A 24,843-nucleotide genomic window follows, 5' to 3' on the forward strand; every position below is an offset into this window, starting at 1 on the left:
CATACAGACCACTGACAGGATTTTCAAGTTGCTTTCCCTTAAAACTGATTTTGTTTCTGTAGCCACTTTTCTGGCTTATTTGTCTGTACAACCACCTAATATTCTTTGGTCACCTTTCAGACTGTGCTATTCAAATGAACATATTTCTCAAAAAAATAGAGACATGAGCAATGAGGACTAATAACATATTTCAAATGGAGAGTTGTTATTAATGCAATGTTAGCATTAGCTTTAGCAACGTGAGACTTTCACTCCTGACATGCTAGAAAAGAGTGATGTCTGACAACAAGACATGATTCAAAAGCAAAACATCAGCTTCCTATATCTCATCTTATAAAGGAATTCATTGTGGTAAACACAGGCATCAGCAACACTAAGAAAATCTATGGAGTCATCTATTCATTTTCACAATCTTCTTGGAGTACTTCCGAAAAGTCCACAGTATCTGATATACTCTAAAAATGTTTAACAATGTCTGTTCTCAAATCTAGTTTAACAGTAATCAAACATGTCAACATAATGATAAGGTATGCACATAGGGGGAAAAAAAAAAAAAAGTCCTCAAATCTCTTAGGAGAAGCACTGGTTTATTTTTACTTAATATATCTGTAACTTATAAACTGAGTCATGATGGATATAGGAAGCAGTTCAACCTAAATCAAAGTTTCTTAAATCTATAGAAACTGAATTGTGCTCTCTGAATACATTTTGCTTTGGACGTAATGGACCAGATGATAAGTAGGTTTAATTCGAGTCGAGATCTGCAAAGTCAATAGCTCTACACCATAAGTACCAAAAGGAAAGGCAGAAAGAAAATGTAAAATTGTAGATTGCAAAGGAGCAAACAGAAGCTTGTTGCTTTAAAAAGCACATCTGAACAGTTCTCTTTGACCCTACTGCTTCCACATAAAAACTGCTGCAAAGTAGCATCAAGCTCTTGAGTAAATAGGATGTGTAAGGGAGGCTATCTGAAGAAAGCCACAGCTCTCCCAGCTTTTACCTTCAACAGTGTGCAATATTAACACCGATGGAGGGGATTTTTAACAGTAAAGATGATCCCTTGAGAAGAGAGATAAAACAGTACCATCGGATGTAACTCGACAGTTGAAAACAAATGTTTTTAAAACTCTCAAGAAAACCTGTCTCAGTGACAAGGTGTATGCGTGTGTGTGCATATTTACAAGACCTCACGCCCAGCTTATGAAGGAGTTTTTGTTCAGCTCTGAAGAGAATAACTTTTTAGTTGCTCTCATTTTGGCAGCTTGAAGAATTCCCTGCAGCTGCCCAGCTCTGAGTTTATTGCTAACAAGACACATAGCAGAGCAGTGGTGAAATTTGGAAACACGTTCTTCGTGATGCGAATGTGAAAAGTGGCCAAACTCTCTATTTCGTTTTTTTCTTTCCTTCTTGGATGGAGTTACAGCCACTTTTCATCCTGTGAACTACCGCCTCTGACGGAATATTTAATAGCAGCCTGCGAGGGAGGTGAAAACAGCGAGACCAGGTGTTTGTTTGGCCCGGACCAACTCTTAGTGTCCTCCAGCTGCTGGAGGTTCATGCAGGCGCCTCCACACACGTCCTCTGGAGCGGCTTTGCAGCAGCCACCTGCCAGCGCGCTGCCTCCCGAGCCTCCCAAAGCCGAACCCAAAAAGCGGCGAGAAGTTTCCCGAGGTGGGCTCCGCTCCCCGGCAGCCACGGCGGGGGGCTTGCGGCTGCGATTAAGAAGCTAAACCGAGGAAGAAAAGCCAACCCCCCTTCCTCCGCTCCCCCCTTCCACGCCCTGCGCTCCGTCCCCGAGCCGGCGGCCTCCCATCGCGGCGAGGCGCGGAGGCTCCGCCGCCCCCCGGGGCGGGCCCGGGAGCATCTGGGGGGGCTCCGGGGGAGCCTTCGGAGCCGCCTCCCCCAGCGGCGGAGCGGCGCGGAGCGGAGCGGAGAGGAGAGGAGGCGGCGGCTCCTTCCTCCTCCTTGCCTCCCTCCTCTGCCTCCTCCCCTCCAACCCTGCCCGGAGCTTGCGGGGAGGGGGGAGAGGGGCCGGGGGGGGGCTTCGCCTCCGCCTTCAGCCCGAGGAAACTTTGGCCGGGGGGAACGGGGGAGGATGGATGCCGGGGAGCCCTTCAACCAGTCGCGAGCTGGGGCAGAGCCGCCCCGCGGGGACTTGAACCTCTCCGGGCTGCTGGAGGCGGGGGCGAAGCCCCTTTTCGGCATGGGCATCGAGAACTTCATCACCTTGATCGTCTTCTTCTTGATCTTCGCCCTGGGGGTGCTGGGCAACTCTCTGGTGATCACGGTGCTGGCTCGGAGCAAGCCAGGCAAGCGGCGCAGCACCACCAACATCTTCATCCTCAACCTGAGCATCGCCGACCTGGCCTACCTGCTCTTCTGCATCCCCTTCCAGTCCACGGTCTACGTGCTGCCCACCTGGGTGCTGGGCGCCTTCATCTGCAAGTTCATCCATTACTTCTTCACCGTCTCCATGCTGGTGAGCATCTTCACGCTCTCGGCCATGTCCGTGGACCGCTACGTGGCCATCGTGCACTCCCGCCGCTCCTCAACCTTGCGCGTCTCCCGCAACGCACTGATGGGCGTTGGGCTCATCTGGGCACTCTCCTTCGCCATGGCCTCGCCCGTGGCTCACCACCAGCGCCTCTTCCACAGTGAGAAGAGCAACCAGACCTTTTGCTGGGAGCACTGGCCCAACCCACGCCACAAGAAGGTCTATGTGGTCTGCACATTCATCTTTGGCTATCTGCTTCCGCTGCTGCTCATCTCGTTCTGCTATGCCAAGGTGGGGCAAGCGGGTAGTGGTGGAGGGCATATGGAAGAAGTGGGGGGGGGTGACCATGGTGGTGGGTGTCCATGAGCCTGAGGGACATCTCTGGAAACATGCAGGGACATGACACTGGTGGGAGCCAGCAGTGTTAGGAGGTGATGGGGCAGGGGTGTTTGCAGTGCAGAAGGAGGGGGAAGGTTTTATAGCTGAGGGGTGGGGGGGACAAGGTATGACATGGAAAGGTCAGGGATTGCATGGGGTGTGGGGACAGGTGGGGGGTGTTGTTCCTTTAATTAGAGGGACCCCTTTGCCAGACATCCTCCTTGCAAAGTATTGAGAAATCTCAGAAGCTTTCTCTGTGAACACAACTCTCCTCTTTCCTTGCAGTACTGCATGAGGAGTTTAACTCAAGTCATGTGCAACCAAGCAACAAGTTGTTCAGGCTTCAAACACAGCATTTCAGTTCCTTAAAGTACAGCGTGCTGACAAAATATGACACAAGCCTGTCAATCTGATCTGATCTGATTAATACTTGATAAGAGTAAAAGGCTCATCATGTTGCCTGGTCACTCTGAGCCTGGTCTTGCCCCCATTGAAGCGAATGGGAAGTTTACCTCTGAATTCAGCACGGGCAGGTGCTAGAAAGCAGTGAGGACCTGGGTAGGAAAAAGCAGCTAGTAAGGTTGCCTGAATAGAGGTGCTTAAAGGCTTTCTGCTGAGGCAACAGTGATGTTTTTCTACAAATGTTAATTGCAGCCTTCAGTGTAGCATCCACAGCTCTCTGACAAGATCTGGAGCACAGGCTGTGACCTTCTGGACTGCACAGGGATCCTCCCAGATCCTCCTGTTTCTGTGACAGCAATCTCCAGTGCAGATTTATCCTTGGGCAATAATTTGTGTTCACGAGGATAGGTTTGCTCTTGCAGATAAGGACTGCTTAGGTATTGAGAAGTGACTTTAATTAGCAAACTGGATAGTTAAAGTTAATGTATTTAATGTGAACAAATAATTTTATGTTCTGTTCTGCTGTATGTGTTATATAAATTATGTCAGTTTAATTGTGGAAGTGCTGGAATGGCATTTAACTTTGCTAAAACTTTGAGTTATGCAGAACTCAAAGGACTTTTTCACTACAAACAGTAGTTTAGAAGCAAAGTCCAACCCAGCAAAGGGAGAAGAAAATGTGTGTTTTCATGCATAAACTGAATTCTGCTTTCCCTCAGTAAATACACTGACATCTCTTCTGCAGTGGTGAATGTGACTGAGCTGTGAGAGGGAAGAAACCTGTTGTTGCCTTAGATTATTGGAGCTATAAGAAAATAATGAATATTACAGGGAGACTATTACTGAATGTGTGTAGAGGAAGCTTTCCAGCCATTAAGAATTCTTTTATTTTTAAAAGCCAAAGTGTCTTCAATTTCAGCATAGATTATCAGCCTTCAAAATGTAATTATGTGACTGAAAATTGAAAGCAAATCTTTAAAAATTAAGACAGACTTGCATATCATAGAAAAAAAATAAATAAATAAATAATAAAAAAGGAAATCTAAGCATACTAAGCAGAACACACCATGCTACAAAGCACTTATACTAAAGTAAGTATCTCAGTATCAATATGAATATGTGTAACTAAAAAACAACAAACCTGTGTGAAATACATGCCTAGAACGAGTTAATAAAAACAAGGCCACTCCAAGTTACAACTAAAATCTTGTGCTCTGATTGCTGCCAGGCTGAGATCTCGCCCTTGCCTGGTCTGAGGATTGATGTGTTTTGAGCCTGAATATACAATCGTACTTGCCACAGCGCCAAGCTGGAGGATCCAACATAAAAGGATGAACTCTAGGAGATACTTTGTATTCCCACCAGTGTCAATAAAGCTGAAAAATGCCTTGATTCATGAGGCTATATTGAAGGTGTTTGCACCCTGCAGCATAAAGGCTTGTTCTTGCCCCCATTTCAGAACCACTGACACATCTCCAGCTGCAATATTGTGGGGCACATGGGGTAGAGAGAGGGAGAAATTAAGAATGATAAAAGTTGAAAATCAGAGCTAAGTCTTACATTTGTCAAAGTCACTGCTGCTCTCCCGGGTGTCCATCAAAGCGATTGCTGTGAGCTCTTACTGATGTCACTAAAATACTCTGAAGTACAACCAATATGTTAGCTTCTCAATGCATGCATGGTTAGAGGATAGCTGCTGTGTAAGAGTCTCAGAAATATTACAAATCTAAACACATTAGTTTCTTATGGACTTCCCTAGTTTTCATGAACTGTGAATCAGCTAAATAATGCAATTTTCTGATACAGTAGATTAAGACAAAGGAGATGCATTTCTCTATTTGAATATATTGCCTTTTCCAGGCTCCTTTAAGACATTTCTGTTTCATTTCTAAGCAAATTGCAATTGAACTTTCAGTTTTGAAAGTCTCATTTTTTAGGCACTCTAAGGGGGATTGAGTTCTTTTCCTCTCTCAGTCTCTCTTAAATTATGTTAGGAGAGATTCATTTTCAGGGGGTGTTGTTCCCAGTGGAGAGCAATACTGTTGCAAACTACAGAAGTGCTTAAATAACAGCATATGCCACAGAATCAGAACTGGCAATCTCACATAATACATTCTTAAGGCAGAGACCATGCTCTGTCATATGTGTACAGCTCTGCTTTTCCTCTCTCCCACAAAAACCTTTGTGCCATTTTTAATTAAATGTGGAACAGAAGTGAATATAGGAGAGAGAGTGAGAAGGAATGATATTTCCCTAGTTTTGTGACAACAGCAGCTAATGCAGAAGATGGAGAGGCTCAATCTTCTCTGTCCTTTAAGGACAGCCAGTTTGCACTCAGCTGTTGAACACCAGACAGGTCACATGGGGAAGAGGTCTTGCTCATGGAGAAGGCTCAGCTTTTTGGGATCACACAGTCAAGAAATCACAAATCCTTAGGAAGCCAGCTGTAATTGGCTCCAGACAGCTCACAGAACTACTTTAAAGGAGCTTACTACTGCAGCCAGAGGTGTGGTGATTATATAGTTATTAGCTGAGTTATAGCACTGCATACTTATAGACAGCCTGTATTCTTTTTTTATAGCTTAGAGTATGACTTGGCATATTATTGGTTACAGACGTTTAGTATGTGTTTCGTAACGAATATGTTTGCTCACTAATGTGCTCTTAAATGGCAAAGCGATAACTGATGCACAGTGATCTTCTACCAATTGACATCTGTCACGGTAGTGCAATGTGACAACTGATTTTGGGTGTCTCTGCTTCTGAGTACCTAGCTATAAGGCTTCAGTCCTTGAACATCAGACCTCTTTCAAGCCTCTAGGTTGGTCACCTAAAATCATTAACAAACTTTTCCTTTTATAGAGGTATAATGTTAAAAGCTACTTTTTAATTTATTTCTTGCCTGAAGAATGTTTCCATTATTATCTATCATTCTGAACATTCTGAATTCATGAAAGTCATGTATGATTTACAGGGTTGGTTAAAAATAAGCCATAAAAAATAGGAGTCAAGATAATATGCAAACTTACATGGTTCTTGGCATGAGACAATATATCTTAAATTTTGCTGAGCAGAGAGGGAAAACTTTATTGGAGAAGGCTAAACTACACTGAAAAGAGAAATAAAGGATATGATATGTTAGTGACATACTATTAAGTGAAAGAGGGTGAAGGATCTGTTGTGACAATAAAAGTAGCAGCATTACTTCAAAAAGTGGATTGCAGTCAAAGGCACTTGAATGTAAATCGGGTTCATATTATAAAATATAGTTCAGAATGTAATGCTCACATTATGGCTCTGTTAAACAAGCAGTTCACTCTTATTAGATAATGACCTTGGGCTGGCTTTCCTGCAGCATGGTTTTAAATGGATAAACTAACAAATAAGGAAGGTGTAGGCAGTGGAATGATTGCTTACAGCCAGACAAGAAACATGCTTTGAAGCAGTGCAGGCTTCAAACTTTTATATTGTTTGGCAGACCTATTTGAATAAGCATAGATAATTTTGGCTATTTTTTCCCTTCCCTATCGGAAAATCCCTTTTCCAGCTTCATTTCATCATCATCCCTTAGACTGTACTCTCAAGCCATCTGAAGATAGTCTCTGAAACAGCTGAGAGCAAAATGAAATAGTCTGAGGGCAAAAGCAAGGGCCTCCCAAATGCTGTTGTGGTGGTTTTGGTACTACAGTCTAGACCAGGCTGGAACTTCTATTCTCATAATCCTGCAAGACTCCGTACACCCTCTGGTACAACATCATATCTCTCATCCCCCAGAACCTCCTCATCTCCAGAACACAGGAAAGCTATTCCCTCCCCAAAAGCCAAACATGATTGCTGGTCAACAGGTACACAAAAGCTGGAGTTAGCAGTTTCATGTAAAGAGCTAATTTTTCCACAGAGATGATTTTATTTAAAATGTAACATCTGATTAGAACAGGTTGTGACTTATTTATTTATTTATTCCAGCAAGGCTCATATTTGTTTCTGTGAGTTAAATATGCATGTGTAAATGCATTAGTGGGCATTTTGAAGAACACTTTCTTTAGAAGAATAACTTGAGACAAAATGAAAGGAATGTAAGAATTACTATTCATCCAGGTGAAGTGACAGTGGCTGTAAGAGGAACAATTGATTATTCCTTGGCCCAAAGAAGAGAGAGTTTTTAAAGGGCAGTGAGGAGTGGTGTCTTTGATTTGCCTTGTAGTGTTTGTGCATAAACATGGTTCTTAATATCCCTCTACAGCTTTCTGTGTAGGTCTCTGAGTACTGTTCCACGGCTGTTGATAGGTAATTAAATTCTGCCTATTTCTCTTGCTGCTGGTTTGCATACCATCTGGTACACTACCACACAGAGCCAGCATGTTTTCACTGCAGAGGCTGCACATCCTTATTTCATGACATACATACATAACCCGAAATAGGGAAACTCGAGAAGGATTAATTGGAAGGTTATCACCTAAATCTTCAACATCCCAAAATATTCAATAATGTCTTAGTTTACTGCATCTTTCTTTGGAACAGAGAAAGATGCAATGCAAAAGCTTGTGTTACAAGGTTCAGAACAAAAGAAAAAGAAAGTTTATATCCTTAAAAGAAGATTTTGCAGTACTAAGTTTTGGGAAGAGTATGTCTAGCTTTAGCGTTAGATTCTGAGTGAAAATCACAGTTTAGTAAAGTATCAAGGTGGCAGGAGACAGGATTTGCAAAGGTCCAGTAGAAAAAGCTCATCTATTTAAGTTATGTGAAGGGGGGCAATAATTTAAGCAAAAGTGATGGGAATTGAACTTCACTGTATTTCTCCCATGCTCTTTTGTTTTTACAACCACAGACTAAACAATTCAGCTGTGCTGTACATGGTGACAGCAGGCAAATAAAGAATGTGTGAGCCTGGGGGACACATCTCTGCTCCTGTGCTGCATCTCAGGGGCTCTTCTATGCTTTTCTGTTTGTTTTCTTCATCCTGGAGAAGGAAGAACAGCTGGGATCCAGCCAAAGCCAGAGCTTCTCAGAGAAAACACATTCGTTTTTTTTCCTGCCTTCCTGGGGCTCAGGTTAGCCTGGTGGCAGCCAGACTGGCATTTCAGAGTAGGGAAAGTGTGCAGGGCTGACACACAAACACATTTGTATACAGATAAGCAAAACTGCATTTCAGATGTTATGTCACAAATTTATTTATTTATTTACATATTTTTGTGGTTTGCTGATAGATAAGAGCAGACTTTTAAAAAATGTAATCCACTGGTGATCTGTGGTTACTCACAAGTATTATCCTATTTTTCTTAGCTCATTCTGTATGTTTGTAAGACTTAAATGCCACAGTGGTATCAAATCACTGTGTCATCTTCTCTGGTTGTCCTGTCCTGGTAGTGGTTAGCCATGCATCCCAAAGAAGTCAGAGAAAACATTCCAGAAATAAGAGAAAACAGAGAATTTATACTCTTTCGAGAAACCTCAAGAAAACTCCTTAGAAACCCTCACGTACAGTATTATATTCCTTCAAAAGGTCTTTTTAATGCATACTTTAACTCTGGATAATCTTATCTGTTTAATTGTTCTCAGTCAATCTTATAGCTATGTAAATTCTAACCCCAAGATTGTCATCATCTAACTGAGCTCTTCACTCTGAATTTTTGCAAAAATGTACACACACACACACACACACTTACCATATTATAATTAAACCGTGGAGTTTAATTAAGTATTTCCCTTTCTTGATTCTGTGTGATTTACTACTGGTTAAATATATGCAGGTGAAGAGCATATTCCCTGCCTCCCCACATACCTATAAATCATGCTATATGAATATATTAAACTCAGTTAACAAAGACTACAGAAAAAGGGCATGCTTCACTATGCATCCACTACCCAAAACCTTATGTGAAAACCATTACATTTATGTTAAAATTTGGACCCTATGCTTGGTTGATATATCATTTTGAGACATAGTGAAAAAATATTTGTGAAAGGTATATGACAAGTGTCATCAAATTGTACATAAAAGTCGTATCTCATGTGAGATACATCTTATTATAAATTATTTGTAAAAAGCTTAGTCTTTTTGGAAGATCAAATAGTGCCAACATCCTGATTATATTAACCAAACATCCATCTGAAGAAAGCAAATTATGCAGGTGACTCAGAAAAGCTCTGACTCAAAACATACACTTTTTATGTTACATGCAGTAAAGGTCATTCTAAATTAACAAGCATTGACATTTTTATGAAAGAAGAATGATTGCTAATTCTTGTTACAGGATAGGTTTCAATTTATTGCCTTGTTCAATCATAATGTGTATTTGTTATGTAATACATCTGTATTTTGATACTAGAATTCAGCTGTGATGTTCTTTGTATTTGTTGATTCACAAAGACACAGATATACAATTCCTTTAGATTTTATACCATGCTCTTCTTAAATGTGTAAATTGTATCCTTGATGTTTGTAAGCAATTCATGCAGTACTGGAGAATATACTCTAAAAACAATGTTTTTGAATTTTAGAAAATGGTGAAATACAAGATGCAAATTAATCTTTTCAGGTCCTTAATCATCTGCATAAAAAGTTGAGAAACATGTCAAAGAAGTCAGAAGCATCCAAGAAAAAGGTAGATTGCTTTCATTAACAATTCCTATTTGTTTATATTTTAGTTTTATGGGTAAGATAGTTTGGTATTCTATTGCTTGTTGCCAAAGCCATAATTGAGAGGAGGATTTGAAATGAAGTATTTAATGACATATTCAGTCTCTCATTGAACTCAGCAGGATGGGAAACTTCTTTGATCTGTGTTTTCTACCATAGTGGGTCAAGCCATTACGTGAGATCTTTGTATTTTGAACATTGGAGCATCTGAAATTTAGATATGGAGAGACCACTTCTCTCTAATGTAAATGTTTCTTTTGCCTTACCAACCTTTTTTTTCTACCTTGTAAATATTTTATTTTTTCTTAAACTAGCTGATTTATTTTTAATGAAGAATTCCTAGCTTGTATGATGGGACTTGCAACTGAGATTAATTGTACTTCCTGATAGAAGGCTAAAAAGAAACTTAAATTATTTTATGATTTTCCATAAAACATTTTTTTCTTTTAAGTTCAAGACTTCAGTTATATACTGGCTACAAGTAAAATTGTGAAGGGTCTTTAAAGCAGAATATTAGCTTTGCAATTTACAGCAATATTTGAAAGATGTGTTTATGTAGAGAATTTGACAGATAATATAATATGGTTCTGATTTTTGAGCAGATTTGACCACAGTAATCATTTGACTAACTTCTCAGTTTATGAATGTGGAGTCAGAAAAAACCCTTAGGCTACAGCTCTTCATTTGATCTGATCACTATTACCATATGGGCATGCAGACATCTGCAATGTAGATGAGATATACATGGGCTCAACAGGGAATAAATAATCTATTATTTATGCACTCTCTGTGTTAAAAAAAATAAAAAATAAAAAAATTATAATCTTGTCATAGATTTTAATTTATAGAATTGAAAATATTACATCCCTGATTCACTAGAACACTCAACATAAATATTTTGCACTTGCTCTCATCAAGGCCAAAGGTGTAGTTTTCAAAAGTGTTCTCTGTGTTGCCAACTCTATTCTCATGTGCATTATTCTCAAACTGGAAATATCTGTGCATTTCCTCTAAGGACTAGCTCTTGACATTTCAAATAAAAATCAGATCTAGCTATGAACTTGCTTTCATAGTTTGAGGCATTGCAGGTAAGTCCAAGACTGCCTGGGCACCTCAGGGTTCAGTGAGCAAAGGGCAAATAAAAAAGAAGCATAAAACTATGATTTTTTTTTTGGACTTAGAATTTTCTGATCCTAAGGCCATAACTCACGTTTTCAAAGCAACTCTGTTTTCATTAGTATTTTTTATCTATCTGGTTACTGTGTGTTCTTCTGCTGCTGTTTTGTTAACAAGAATGCATTTCAGATGCAGTTCTACATTTCTAGCTTTATTCACAGCTTTATAAAATTTTAGTAGTAGAATCTTAAAATTAATTTGCCTTATGTCTGGGAAAAAAAAAAAAAAAAAAAAAAAAAAAAGTTAATTTAAATTATGAAAGTGCCTAAATGCTATTCTTTGTGCTGTTTGGTCACAAAGCAGCAATATTAGCATCATTCATTTCAGGCACTTTTTATTTGCTAATGAGGAACCGTAAGCAAGATCCCATTAGGAGCTGCCCTTTAGTGTTACCTTGGTTGCAAATTATAGTCATAGTGGAAAGGTAAGCTCTGAAGTGAAGCTTAGGAGAAATAATGGTAAAAAACAGAAGTTGTGAGGATCCATTATGCAGACCTACTTATGCTGCTGATACGAAATACCTTAAGTACAATAGTTACGAGAGACACATGGTCAACCTCAGCTTTCCGTGTATACAGTATTAAGAGTCAGTGATTTTCCTGGTGCCAGGCTTCTTGTTGTTGTTGTTTGTTCATCTTAATTTTGAAAAAAAATGTAGTAATACACATTTTAAGAAGTAACTGTGCATGCAATATCCAGACAGTGTTTTCAGCCAGAATATTAATGCATTAAATGGATCAGAGCATGAACTGTTCTTTATTTATACTTCCTTGTTAGCACAAGGAAGACTACTTTCCTGATGACAGCTGAAAGAGAAAATATTTGTGTGGCTGTTTTAGCATCAACTGACTTAAAATAAATAGGGCTAAATATAAAAAAAGGTTGTGAAGACACTTGAACCCTTGAGACTAAAATAATATTTACAACAGGTATGTCCTTTGGTTTCTGTTGTGAGATTTTGCTAACCAGTAAAATCTCTCCCATAGATTATTTCAGCCTGTTGCCACAGAAATTAAGATTTTCCCTGCAAGTTTCTGTAAGTTAAGTCACATGGTGATTATTTAGGTCAAAGAATTAGTACCAAGCATTAATCAATTCAAGAAAGTATAGACTAGGGTCAATAAATTAGCAAAAAATCCAGGAGGCATTGTCTGTGCTGCAGTATATATCACATTGTGGGCTAGTTTGGCCTGTGAAGAAGAGCTGAAGTTGTCTGCAGAATTATGAAGTGTTAATAGAGTAATTATAATGACCAATAACATAATATGCTTTAGAATTGCCGTTAGGCTTTTATTGGGAAAGTGGCACTTGTTAGAGCCATGCATGTATTATTTTTTTTCAGCAACTGCAAAGCAATAATAGCTGATTCTGAAATAAGCAAAAGGTAAAGAAAACATTAACAATCAAACTCCATTGTGCCTTGAAAAAATGCTTGCAACACCTGAAATGTCTATAATGACTGATACTGTGGCTGTCAGAAGGGATCTAAGGAGCTTTATATCTTTTTCTTGTGAAAATACTGAAAGATGAGGCAGCACCAAGGATATTTTGCTCCTTGTGTTCAATGAACAATTACAGGAACATTCAAGTTCCTTATTTGTCTTTTTTTTTTTCCTAGTCACATTCCAGAATGCTGTTGGATGATCCTCGCATGGAAATTTTATGTTCAAATGAGAGATTTTCAAAATAATTCTGCTCCTCTTTAGATTCTTGAGCAAAGGTTTAATCTGATTGCTCTAAGCTCTTTCACTAGCTGCCTTCATGTACAATAGATCTCTTGAAATTTTGGTCAGAAATCCTCGTGCACCCAATTAAAATATAACTTATTAGATCTGGATGAGAGTCCCCAAAGACCTATATTATTATTTTGTTACATCAAGCCTGTATGCACATCAGAAAAGGCTAGGATTTTGTGTAGGAAGTGAGGAACATCATTCTTTATTTTTGAGCAAGGAGATGTATTTCCCTTTTGCTGCAGAATTTTCAAGGCTAGAATTCTTCTTGCATTACTTCAAAATAAAGTCCATATAGGTAATGAGGTTCATTTGATAATAAATGTTATTGTTAATAAATATTTAAGAGTGTATTATGTTTTTTTGTTGGTTTTTTTTTTTTTTTTTTTCTATAAACAATGCTTTTAAAGCAGGTTTAAAATTAATTCTATAAGTGCTTATAAGACATCTGTGTTTTCCTTTCCCTGTCTCAGACAGCACAGACTGTGTTGGTGGTGGTAGTGGTTTTTGGCATCTCCTGGCTGCCACATCACGTGATTCATCTCTGGGCTGAATTTGGAGTTTTCCCACTGACTCAAGCTTCATTTATCTTCAGGATAATTGCACACTGCCTGGCTTACAGCAATTCTTCTGTGAACCCGATTATATATGCATTTCTCTCTGAAAATTTTAGGAAGGCCTACAAACAAGTCTTCAAGTGCCAGATAGGTAATGAATCACCTCTGAATGATGCTAAGGAAAATAAGAGCCAGATAGATACACCACCAACTACCAACTGTACACACGTGTGAACTTCAGAAAGTCCTGTATGTTGGCTCTTCAGCTATGTGAACGAGACTTCTAGAAAACAAAGCACAATGAGCTTTATCCTAGCCTTTTCTTGATAAAGCTAATTGCTAATAAGCTATTTAATGTACTGACATTGCATTTGTAGCAAACTTTCATGAAACTGTTATGAAAGAAAACTGAGCTGGTCCTTTGTATCTTAGCTTCGCCAAATAAAGCTCCTGGACCTTTAAAAGATACTTCAGAAGAAAAGTTGGTGATATGTCTGCATTCTTATTCATTAAGTGTAAGTTCTATAAACATTCATGTATATATACAAGGATATGTTGACATGGACAAGTCACTGAACTTTCTGACATCTTACTCTGTAGAAGTGAAGAGATGGCTGAATTTTCTGACTTAGAGATAATAAATACTATGGTACTATGATTTCAGAGAGGAAAACTTTCATTATCTCCGTCAGATTGTTTTGACAATGCTTTTTCTCTTTTTAAAGTAAAGATGTGCTATGATGCTGAGTCGAAATAACCCATGTACAACTTGAGGTAACTGCTTTAGAGAGGCAATGCTGATTTTATCTGTTCATCTGTCTTGTTAATGTAAAACACTGAGTGATGATGGACTTTTTACTACTTTGTATGCCTACCTTACTGCATACACAGAACTTTTGTGTACGCTATATAAGGTTTTATTTATGACCTGTATGTAGTTGTACCAAAATGAGGATTTCTCTGAGGGAAGCTTTTCTATAGTTTTTGCATGTGTGTATATGTGTGTGTGCATGTTTTGTTAACTTTGTAGACTTTGAGATGGAGGTACAGTTTTAAATGTGCAGTATCTGTATTAATTTTAAAATACTATGTTTCATAAAGAAATTCCAAGCAATGTTTAAGTGTTTTAAAACAACAATCCATTAAAAGTTCTAAGAGGGGTTTGATATCAAGAAACTCTAAAATGGAAAATTTCAGAAGGATGTATTAAAATCAGTACAAAGTGCATAATGTAAATGGCAGAATCTGAAAATTCTTAAATAACATGAGTGATTTTGGCAATTTTATAAATGTTCTTAATATGTCCTAAGCAGTAAGCCTCTAAAGAAATAGTGGAAGAGTACTCAGTCCTTTGAAGACATTATTGTTCGCTGGACTATGATTTACCATTTATATTAATGATCCACAGAATCATAGAATAAATCAAGCTGAAAGAACCTCTGGACATCTTTTCAAGGCAGGGCTGCCTTCAGATCTGGATCACTTCCTAGTCTAGGCATGTTTTGTAAATTTCCAAGGATGGCAATTCAACAACTTTTGGTCAACCTGCAACTGGGATTCCCACCTGCAGCTGGGATTTCCCATGATGTAACTTGTGACCATTGCCTTCTGTCCTTTCTCTGTGCAATCCAGAAGTGTCTTCTGTCTAACCAATCACAATGTAATCGAAGATGGCAATTAAATTTTCTCTCAGCCTCCTCAACACCAACTTGAAAAAATGAGGCTCTCTGTATCTCATCTGTTGTGATCCAGCCCCCTGGCCTTCCACTGTGCTTGCTCCAGCCCAGCCATCCCTCTCACATACTGGGGTGTTTGAAATGGGACAGCATGTTCCAGGTATGGTCTCACCAGCACTGAGTAGAGGGTCTAATTGCTTCCCTAGATCCTGTGTTTTTCTGCAGAATTACATTCAGTCAATCCAAGTTTCAGGACTCTGGATTTGGCTTTGTTGAACTTTATACATTTGATAACTCTTATCCTGTTCCTCTGGCTTATTGAGGCTCCTCTGAAAGGAAGCCTTGCCTTTCATTGAATCTAGCAGTTGCCCAGGTTTGGTGTCATCTGCAAACTTGCTGAGCGTTTCCTGCCCCCTGTTCAGGTTTTTGATGAAGGTGTTAAATATTGTTGGCAAGATACTCTGTCAGATTCTTTTTTCTCCACAAACATGACTAAAAAAAAAAAAAAAAGTTTGGAGTGGTGAAAGATAACTATGGGAGAGTCTCTCCAAATCAGTTATGGAGGGTTAGCTGACATGAAAACGTCTATGTTTACATGCAAGTGTTATCTGCTTGGAACCAGTAAAATAAAATTGAAGATGTTGAATTAAAAATGACGGAATAATATTGCATACATGATTGTGTCAGTTCCTTCATATGAAGAAACAGTATGACGTTATTGCTAGGAACACAAAATATATGAAATTAATTAATTGGAGAAGAAGAGCTTATCTGTACAGCAAGCTATTTTCTGGGTTAAATTTGAGCATAGGAAACAGTCTATCACAATTTTACAGTTTCTTTGAGCTTTCAGATTTTTTATGTCCTAATCAGGTTGTTAAATAACTATCAGTCTTCAGATGAGTTTATAACATATTAGGTGATCCCACAGCTTTGAAAATTATATATTTTTTCCTTTTTTTTTTTTTCTTTTACTTTAAATTAAAAAATACAATTCAAATATAAAAATCATATAAGGTTATCATTGTGAGTTTATGGTTTCATCTGGAAAAGTCTTTTTCTTAGCTGTAAATAATTTAAAACACAATTGCTTGATAGTCAACAATGGGACTTCATCTCTTTGAAATTTTGAGGATGAGGGAGTGGGGAAGACCAGCAGTAAGAGATACTTTTGAAGCCCTACCTGATTCCTGGTGAGTGTCAGTAAAACTTCCACCTCTTTTATCAGAGAAACCTTAACAAGCACCTGCCACTCCAAAACTTGGTTTCTTGACTAAAGCACTCGCCTTTTAATCAGTGTCTCTACCATGGCTTTGATGTATTCATCTGTGACTCAGAGGATGTTAATGTAAAAACAGTGTTAATGTATGCTGTGAACTGCATCTAGCCCTTAAGTAGCAGTGGTTTATGCCAGAAATATGGATAATTTGGGCAGAAAATCAGCAAATAGGCACTAATTATCCCTGACTAAATGCCTGCTTTTAAGTTCTGAGTTTACTGACTGATTATTGTTTCTTGTGAAGAGCAAAATAAGTTTACCGTGCTTATTTGTCTAATATGCTTTGTTACATGTTTGTAACCAGAAACACTAATCACAGTGTACACAAAAAAAAAAAAAAAAAAGATATTTTCTCTAACTACGGTTGAATTTTCCACTCAGATCAATAATCCCAGTGAATTCCACCATATTGTTGTATTAAGGAGACAATATTATTCCATACAAATTAAAATACTCAACAGGCATGATTACTCTAATTCCTCTCAAACTAAAGCAGGGTATTCATGTGTAATTAAAAAAATACTTAAATTTATACTAATGTCTTAATTAATATTTCTCAAAAATTGTGAGAATTAGAGAGCCCAAATAAGAAAAGTTACTCACATATTAATATTTAAACTCCCTAAATTTTTATTTTATGTATTGTGTCAAAATGGTATTCCTTTGTGCTGTTTCACAAGTATCTCCAAAATTTGAAAATATATTATGCATTTTAACACTGATGATAGAAGTAGTCTATCCCATCAAATCAAGTAGCAGGAGTTGTTCAGTCCTTCTTAAAACCGTGCCTTAGTAGAGAAACAGAAGTTATTTCTTTCCACAGTTTTCTCTGCAGAGTGTATTAAACACCCTTGGAAAGGTACCACTTCTGCAGCACCTCATGCTAATGTGAGAATGTCTCATTTCTTGCACACCTTTAGCAGAGGGTGTAGAGGAGCTTAGTTCTGTCCATCTTCTGGGGTAGTACTAGGACATTTCAGCAGGTTTCTAGCCAATTTTGCATTTTATATTCTAGAATTCCAGCGTGGTTTTTGTTTGTTTGTTGGTTGGTTGGTTGTTTTTGTTTGTTTGTTTGTTGTTTTAACAGTTGTTGCCTTAAAAAAAATGTGAAAATTTCATTAAAATACTGCATCAGTGGAAATTGTAAAGATTTATGTTTAAGGAGGTCAGGAAACAATTCCATTGAGGTTCTTCATGCAAGGTTAGCCCTACTTATTTGTGGATAAGAGTTTAAAGCATGATAAAAGTTGTCAGCTGAACAAAAAATTACAGCAATGCTCTTCTTCAGCTAATACAGCTTAAAAAAATTTCACATCCTTCAAGATATAAGTGCAGTCTTCAAGATGTAAGGATCCATATGCACACTGTGTATAATTATACATAAACAAGACTTGGAACCCATACTCAAAATGAAAAAAAAAATAATAAATAAAATAACAGCACTTAACAAACAGTTAAGATTCATCACCTAGATTAAGTTTCATGCAGGATCATCATCTGCAAACATGATGAAAAATGATGGGAACTTTCGCACCTAACTTGACAGGAAAATGTATCATCCATTTAATAAATTTTAACAAAAGGAGGTGATAATTTTAGTTCAAAGTGAAAATAACTCTTAATGGTCTCTTCTATGTGAGTCATAACATTATGTATATGTTTCAGTCAGAAGTATGTACTAAACATTTATGATATGCAATAATGGAAACATTCAGAATTCCTTAAATTTCTTTCTCATATCAAAAAATACAGAAGTTCCTAACATTTTCTCATGTCTAAGGTAGGTAACAAAAACATGTGAAAACAGTAAACCTAACAAAAATGTCTGAAATTACATACAAGAAATTACTATGACTGTATAAGGAGAAAACTTTAATGTTACAGTGTGTTCCTATCTTTAGCCCTAAAGTTCTTTCAGTCTTTAGTATGATTAAATTAATTGGATCATTGATTATTTACCAATCATTCTGAAGTCTCTTCCAGATTTAAACATTGAGAAAAACATATATATTTCAAAACATTTATTTTTTTCCCAATATAAGACATTTTAATGATTTTTAAGTTATGACGCTTCAAGGTATATATTCACTTTCACTGTACACATGTACATCTTTCTTAAAATGTTATTATTATTCTTTTCATAATATATTATATACCCATTTAGAAAAAAAAAAAAAAAAAAAAAAGTAATTATCTCTAAGAGATAAACATAAAGCTTTGTATATTTAATGTTATAGTAAAATAAGTCTTACTTTACCTCCCACATTATAGGGAAAGTGAGGGATCTTTATATAAGGTAATGTTGGAAATGCGTTATTTCAAACATCATTATCTTCGTGGCTTATTCACAGTATGATGTGTCACATTGTACTTAGTGGTATTTGTTGTGTTTTGGGAAAGTATAAAAATAGAGAAAAGATCCACTTCTGCCTTACACAGGTTGTGTTTGTGTTATATATTCAGAATGCATACAAATGTTGAAGACCAAAAAATTAAAATTCTGTGTTTTTTTCAGTGTATAATGAATGTAGAGTAACATGCAGTTGTTCTAAGATATACTCTACTTTGCATGATTTTTTAAGTGATTTTTTCAATAGATCTGTATTGGTTTTGCTTCTCTTCATAATATGAAATACAACCTCATTTTCTTACAAAATGCTTGCACAATATTTGAAAACAAGCACTGTCCTCAGGAAAAAATCCAGAAAAAAATAGTGTATGTGATACTCAATAGACTTTCATGACTAGACGTTGTTATAGGTTGAAAATACCCTTATGAAAACTTAACTAATATAAAAAAACATTTTCACTTTCAAGTACGTAAATGAAGGAGGTATGATCCTCCATTCAGGCTGGTAAAAGTCAATTGAAATTGATTGAACTCATTGATATTTCTTATTCAAAAACAATTTCAATCTCTGTGACACATTTTGCTTAAGAGATATAAAACCAGAGCCAGATCCATGTATTTGAATATGAAAAGAAACAAAATACTCCAGTGATATGAAATCCAAACTTATTTTATTAAATGAAAGCCTGTGTGTGGCTACACTTTCGGAAAGATGCAGTCAAATCAATCTATGTTTGTGTGTAGATCTTGATTAACCAAGATAAATGGCTATTTCAATACAGTAAAAATGTCTAGATGAGCATGAAACCAGAACACGGTCAGTTCTATGCCTAATAAAATATACTTTTTAAAAAAATTAAATGTTATCAGCATGCATTTAAAATGATGTGCACTTTATCAGTTTTACCTACTCAAATATCTTGTGCAGTTCTGCACAATCATTTGTGGACATGTGTACTTAACATTTGTAGATACATGGGAGCATCCTGGCCATATATATTTACAGGACTATGATTGAGGTCTCATATTATAGACATTGCTTAAGCTCTGTAGCATGCTCCTCTTGAAAGAGTTTGCCTTTGTGTTGTTATTCAATTCACGGATAAACATCTAATGAACTGTAAAATTTGCTGTAAAATCTCTTGTTTAGTAATAAATCATCTGAGCTCCAGAGATAATTCAGAGATTTCTAGCAATACCTATAGAGATTTTATTAACCTGGTTATGTTTAATGTTAATATTCTGAAAGAAAATACAAAAATTTTGCTTATTTTTTGTAGATTTCACTTTTTTGGGTGAGGTGATAACAAGACAGTATTATTACTTTACATTAAATTTCACTGTAAATTTAGCACAAGAAAACTGGTAATTTTAATACAGTAAAATTAAAAGTCATACATTTAGGAGAGAAGAACATGAGGAAATTTTAAGAACTGATTTTTGAACTGGCAAATGATGAATTTGAAATTGTCAGCTATTTAAATGTAACTCTGTAACTGAAAGAACTTGCAAAAGCCCTGAAGTTGTCAATTCAGAACATGGAGCTACCTTAGGTTGTGACACTGAAAACAGAGGCTTTCACAGAGAAATTTCAGCAAAGAGAGACAGTTACTAGGTAGTTCAATTACCTCATGTACCTCTGTACCCATAAAAAGAAATACCTGGTTCTATGCCACTCTTAGAGGAGTGGATGAGTTAGTAGGATCCAGTATGGTGAAATTAAACTAGAAGAGTTACATCTGTAAATAAAGTGGAAGCATGTTATGAAACCATGGGTATAAATAACTCTAGAAAGCTTAATCAACAAATGCAGTATATTCCCCTTGCTTCAAATCATGTTTGAATATTCCTCCAAAAGATTTTATGTATTTAAGTCTCCATGTGTGGACTAGCTGGTAAAGTAGCTTAAGTAGCTTAAGTGACACAGTATTTAGATCTGACGATCAAAATGGTCCCTTCTGGCCTTACTCTATTAGTATTCTTACCCTCATTTTTGTAATTAACAGTATGAGAGCTATACAGATATTAAGAAGTTCATCACAGAGCTGAACTATTATTCAGTCTAAAAGTGATCATCTGTAGATGTATGTAGAGTAACTCAATAATTGGGCTACATCCTGGAAATACTGTACAGCAATTAACATGGTTGAAATCTTTGTCATATGTATTGCCATTGCTAGAGAAGGAAGTAAAATGATACTACATGCTTTTCTCATTTCACCTAGTTATTTTTTGCCATAATTACTTAAAATGTAATCACTGCATTACTTTTGCATAGCAAATTACAGTTTTCATGAGAGCTACAAGCTGACTGTTGCTGGCACATTCAAAGCACCTGGCAGTAATTGTGTTTCAGTCCATAAATCAAAGCTGAGGCTTTTTACCAACCTGTAGGGAAACTGTGTTGGAAATATTTTCAAGCTATGTGCTCTCACAATCATGTTTACAATTCAGTTCTGCTTAAAAAAAGCACTGTAGAAACTAATGCTATACTGAACATATATGATCTGCCACTGCATTTCTGATAGAACAGTCAGAATATTGGGGAGATTTATACAGGTTGGCTGATTAGATAGACCTGATTAATGTCCTGAGTGAGTTAGGAATAAGAGCGTCAAAATCTCTGCTGTTTTAAATTCTTCTCCCCTGCAGGAGTCGTATAATGCTCTGTTCACAGCATTCTGTCATTTTGGAGGAGTTCCCCTTAACCTGATATGAGCAATTAGACTGTACTTCATGTACTACATGCATCTCTAGAAAAGAGACATCTAGCAAAGAGACTGCTACTAGTACTACTGAAGAATATACAGAGAAGGCCCTTGGTTTTCACCTCCCCAGACCCTCAGTGCTCCAGGAGAACAGCAAAGACATTGTTCTGTCCCATGGTAAGTAAGCAGCCTAACTGGGATCTTGAGCATCAAAGAAAAGACCTGTGTACTTTCAACCCCGAAATCTGTGATTCTTCAACATCACAGCAGTCACAGGAATGCTTTTTCTCACTCCTCCCCATATGTTGCCATCTGTCATCTTAGGTAAAATTCATCTTGCTCTAGCTATTCAAATAAATTAATCCCACAACTCTGTGTAAAGACAAAATATGTTTTTATAGATCCAAGGGTATTCTGATAATATGGTCTCATTCAGTAGACGAAAAGTAGTACCTAATTATTAACATCAGAGCAGGAAGAAAAAAGAATAGGTGGAGAGGGAGTAAATGTTCAAGAACAACAGTGTTGTTGAAGAGAATATACTCAAGACTCGAACTTTAAACTTCTACATAGAGAATACCTTCTGAGAAGTTTTCTGATGATCTATTAATTTATTAATATAACAAATGAGCAGAATCTTCTGTTTAGGTCATTATTGACTTTGGTCATTATTTTGTATGTAGTTGTCTCTCAATATCTTGAATAAGCCTTGCAGAATCATGTTTCTATTACCTTGTTCCTTGTTGCTCTAAAAAGCTGTCCCAAGATGTGTTCTCTGCTGCTCTTGTATTCATGTGGATGAAGAGTTAAATGTTTTCTGTAACTCCTGTGGTGATCATAAAATAAAAAGGCTTATTTTACCTCCAGGTCTGAAGACACCTTACTGCAAAGCACAGTTTATGTATAATTCCCTGTTAAGCATACAGGGAAATAACCCAGCATCACTTGAAATGCTTCTCAGTGAGAAAATGAGACAGAGCAAGTAGGTCCAAGTATGGACTTAGAATTAAGCATGGGCTTGGAATTTTCATATGAAGTATTATATCATATGCTCATATTAGGATCCCATGTTGGAAAAAACTTACATCTGAAAGTAATGCAGAACTATACCACAAATATGTCCAGAAAATGATGAACAGAAAATCATGTCCAGAGAAAGGCTCAAGAATACAAGACTGCTTAGGAAGATTTTTAATCACAGAAACCTCATTAATTTCTTCTTCTAATTTTCCCACATCCATAAACTTTCTATAATGTCAAATGAGAGAGAGTCTTGTATTTAAATTATTTATTCAATAGTTGCTATTAACATATTAATATATTTAATATAAAGACAAGATTTTGTTCCTCTTTTTATAAGACATTTTATCAATGTCTCGGTTCATTACAAATGAAAGTGGAGTTTCCCACTTTTAATGTGAATCTTACAGTATTTACACACCTATAGTAATCAGATGATTATGATTTACCCAACTATGCTAATCAGAGACCTCCCCCACTTTTCATTGTGAAATATTAACTTTCAAATGATTTTAAGCAAAATCAATTTCCATCACAATAAAAGAGCATGGTAATAAAATATCTGCTTCATGGCTGATGGAAACGATTATAGGGGGAACTATACTGTACTTAATTTTTAAAAATTGACTTCAAGTTGTAATTATCTTTTCTTTTTGTATTAATATTTGTAGTGTTTAATCCTGCCTGGCTAGAAAGATGCAAACAGAATGTATTATTTTCTTGATGACAGAAATTTATAAAAAAAAATGTGTATTAGTCAAATTAAAGGTCAAAGAACTGAATACCTATGCATGTCCTCCTTTTCTAATCTGTGAAAAAAAAAACACAAATAACAGTTACTGAAAAATACCTTTTTAATTACTTTTATCCTACCAATAATAACTGCGTGTAAGACAGAAAGAAGAGGGAGAATACTTTTACGGCTACATTTCTAAAGCTGAGAATGGTATTATACTAAATCATTCTGAAAAGCGAGAGAGTAAATTAGTGAAGTGTAATTAGGGTAAAACTTCTCTTTTACATCCAGCATATTTATGTAGATGACTAAGTCAAGGTCATCCCTTGTTTTCATTAAAAGAAACAATGAAAACTCTTCCTGTGAACCAAATTCTATTATGTTATACTTATTCCAGTTGTATTGATAACTTATATACTTCACCTATGCAACGTAAGAGTTATTGTTAAATTAATCATCTTGACTTTACTGAAGGAAAACAAAAGATAAAATCACGAATATATCACAGTAAAAGGTATTCAAAGAAATAAGTGGGATTTCAGTTTCTCTATTTGAACAGAACAATTATGACACTGGGCCTGTAAACTATCACTCGGCTTTTGGACAGTTCTCTAGTGTGCAGTGTTTTGGGATGGATTGGCAAGGATGAATCTTCTATGATTTATCAGTCAGCAAATTTTACTAGCAGTTTATTTATGCATTTATTTTTCTTTAAGCTTCCCATGGAATTAGTGAATCTTTCCAATTATGTCAGTGGAAATTGGATCCAACTCCCTCTCCCACCACAAAATCATGTTCAAATTGCTGTGTGTGCAGTCTTTGTCCATGTTACAGAATGACACTCTTGTGAAGACAGAAAATGAAATATGCTCTAAGGAGGAAGAAAATCTCCCAATAAGCTTTTGATGTCATGAAATCTGACCTTTATATCAAGAAAGCTCCAATGTCTATCACTATGTGACTTGACCCCATTAGTTCTCGTTTGAAGAATTTGAAATTGAAGGTTTAAATTAATTCATGAAACCTCTTCGACTCCCTACTGCTGAAAAAAAAAAGAAAAAAGAGAGGAAAGACTAAGTAAAGGATGATCATTTGTTAGAGATTATGGATTTACGAAGTAATGATATATCCAGAAATATCTAGATGATGCATAAATATTCTGTGACAACATTTGATGCCAATTTAATGTAACATACTCAATTCTAAAAAATCAGGTAAAAGTGATGTATTATAACAAAAATGCAAAACATTGCATGATACCATTGGTAATTCAGTCAAGGAATTAGAAAATAATCTGTCTGAGAGGCAGTCAATATATATTAATCAGGCCAGTTGCAAAAAGTGGAGAACATTTGTTCTCTCTTCTCTATTTTTTATCATTGTGTAGTTTTAGGTTTTACTTTATTCTTTGTATTAACTTAACTTTCCTTAACAGTTAACTTTTTTTTCCTTAATTATTAACTTAACATTCCTTTTCTCGTATGAGTCATATTTTTATTTAAAAAATCCAGATCACAGTTCTACCAAACTAGTTATTGATATATCTGACATATTTATATGATATTTGAAGTATACTTTTACATGTAGTAGTAGTAGTAGTAAATCAAACACATATAATTGCATCTATCCCTAAATCTTGCTGAAGTGGTTGCCAGCTCTAATACTATGATATACCTCTGCAAGTGAGAGAAACT

The 24,843-nt window shown here is 36.6% G+C and overlaps 1 protein-coding gene across 1 annotated transcript; it reads left to right on the forward strand.

Moving 5' to 3' along the window:
- Positions 1–1,334: 1,334 nt before the first annotated feature.
- GALR1 (galanin receptor 1) lies at positions 1,335–22,259 on the forward strand. The gene is made up of 3 exons (XM_013106837.5): positions 1,335–2,785; positions 9,814–9,879; positions 13,297–22,259. The coding sequence occupies exons 1-3, from the start codon at positions 2,096–2,098 to the stop codon at positions 13,612–13,614; spliced, it is 1,074 nt and encodes a 357-aa protein (XP_012962291.3). The 5' UTR covers positions 1,335–2,095; the 3' UTR covers positions 13,615–22,259.
- The last annotated feature ends 2,584 nt before the right edge of the window (positions 22,260–24,843 follow it).

Source organism: Anas platyrhynchos, chromosome 2, assembly GCF_047663525.1.
Source record: "Anas platyrhynchos isolate ZD024472 breed Pekin duck chromosome 2, IASCAAS_PekinDuck_T2T, whole genome shotgun sequence".
Lineage (NCBI taxonomy): Eukaryota > Metazoa > Chordata > Aves > Anseriformes > Anatidae > Anas > Anas platyrhynchos.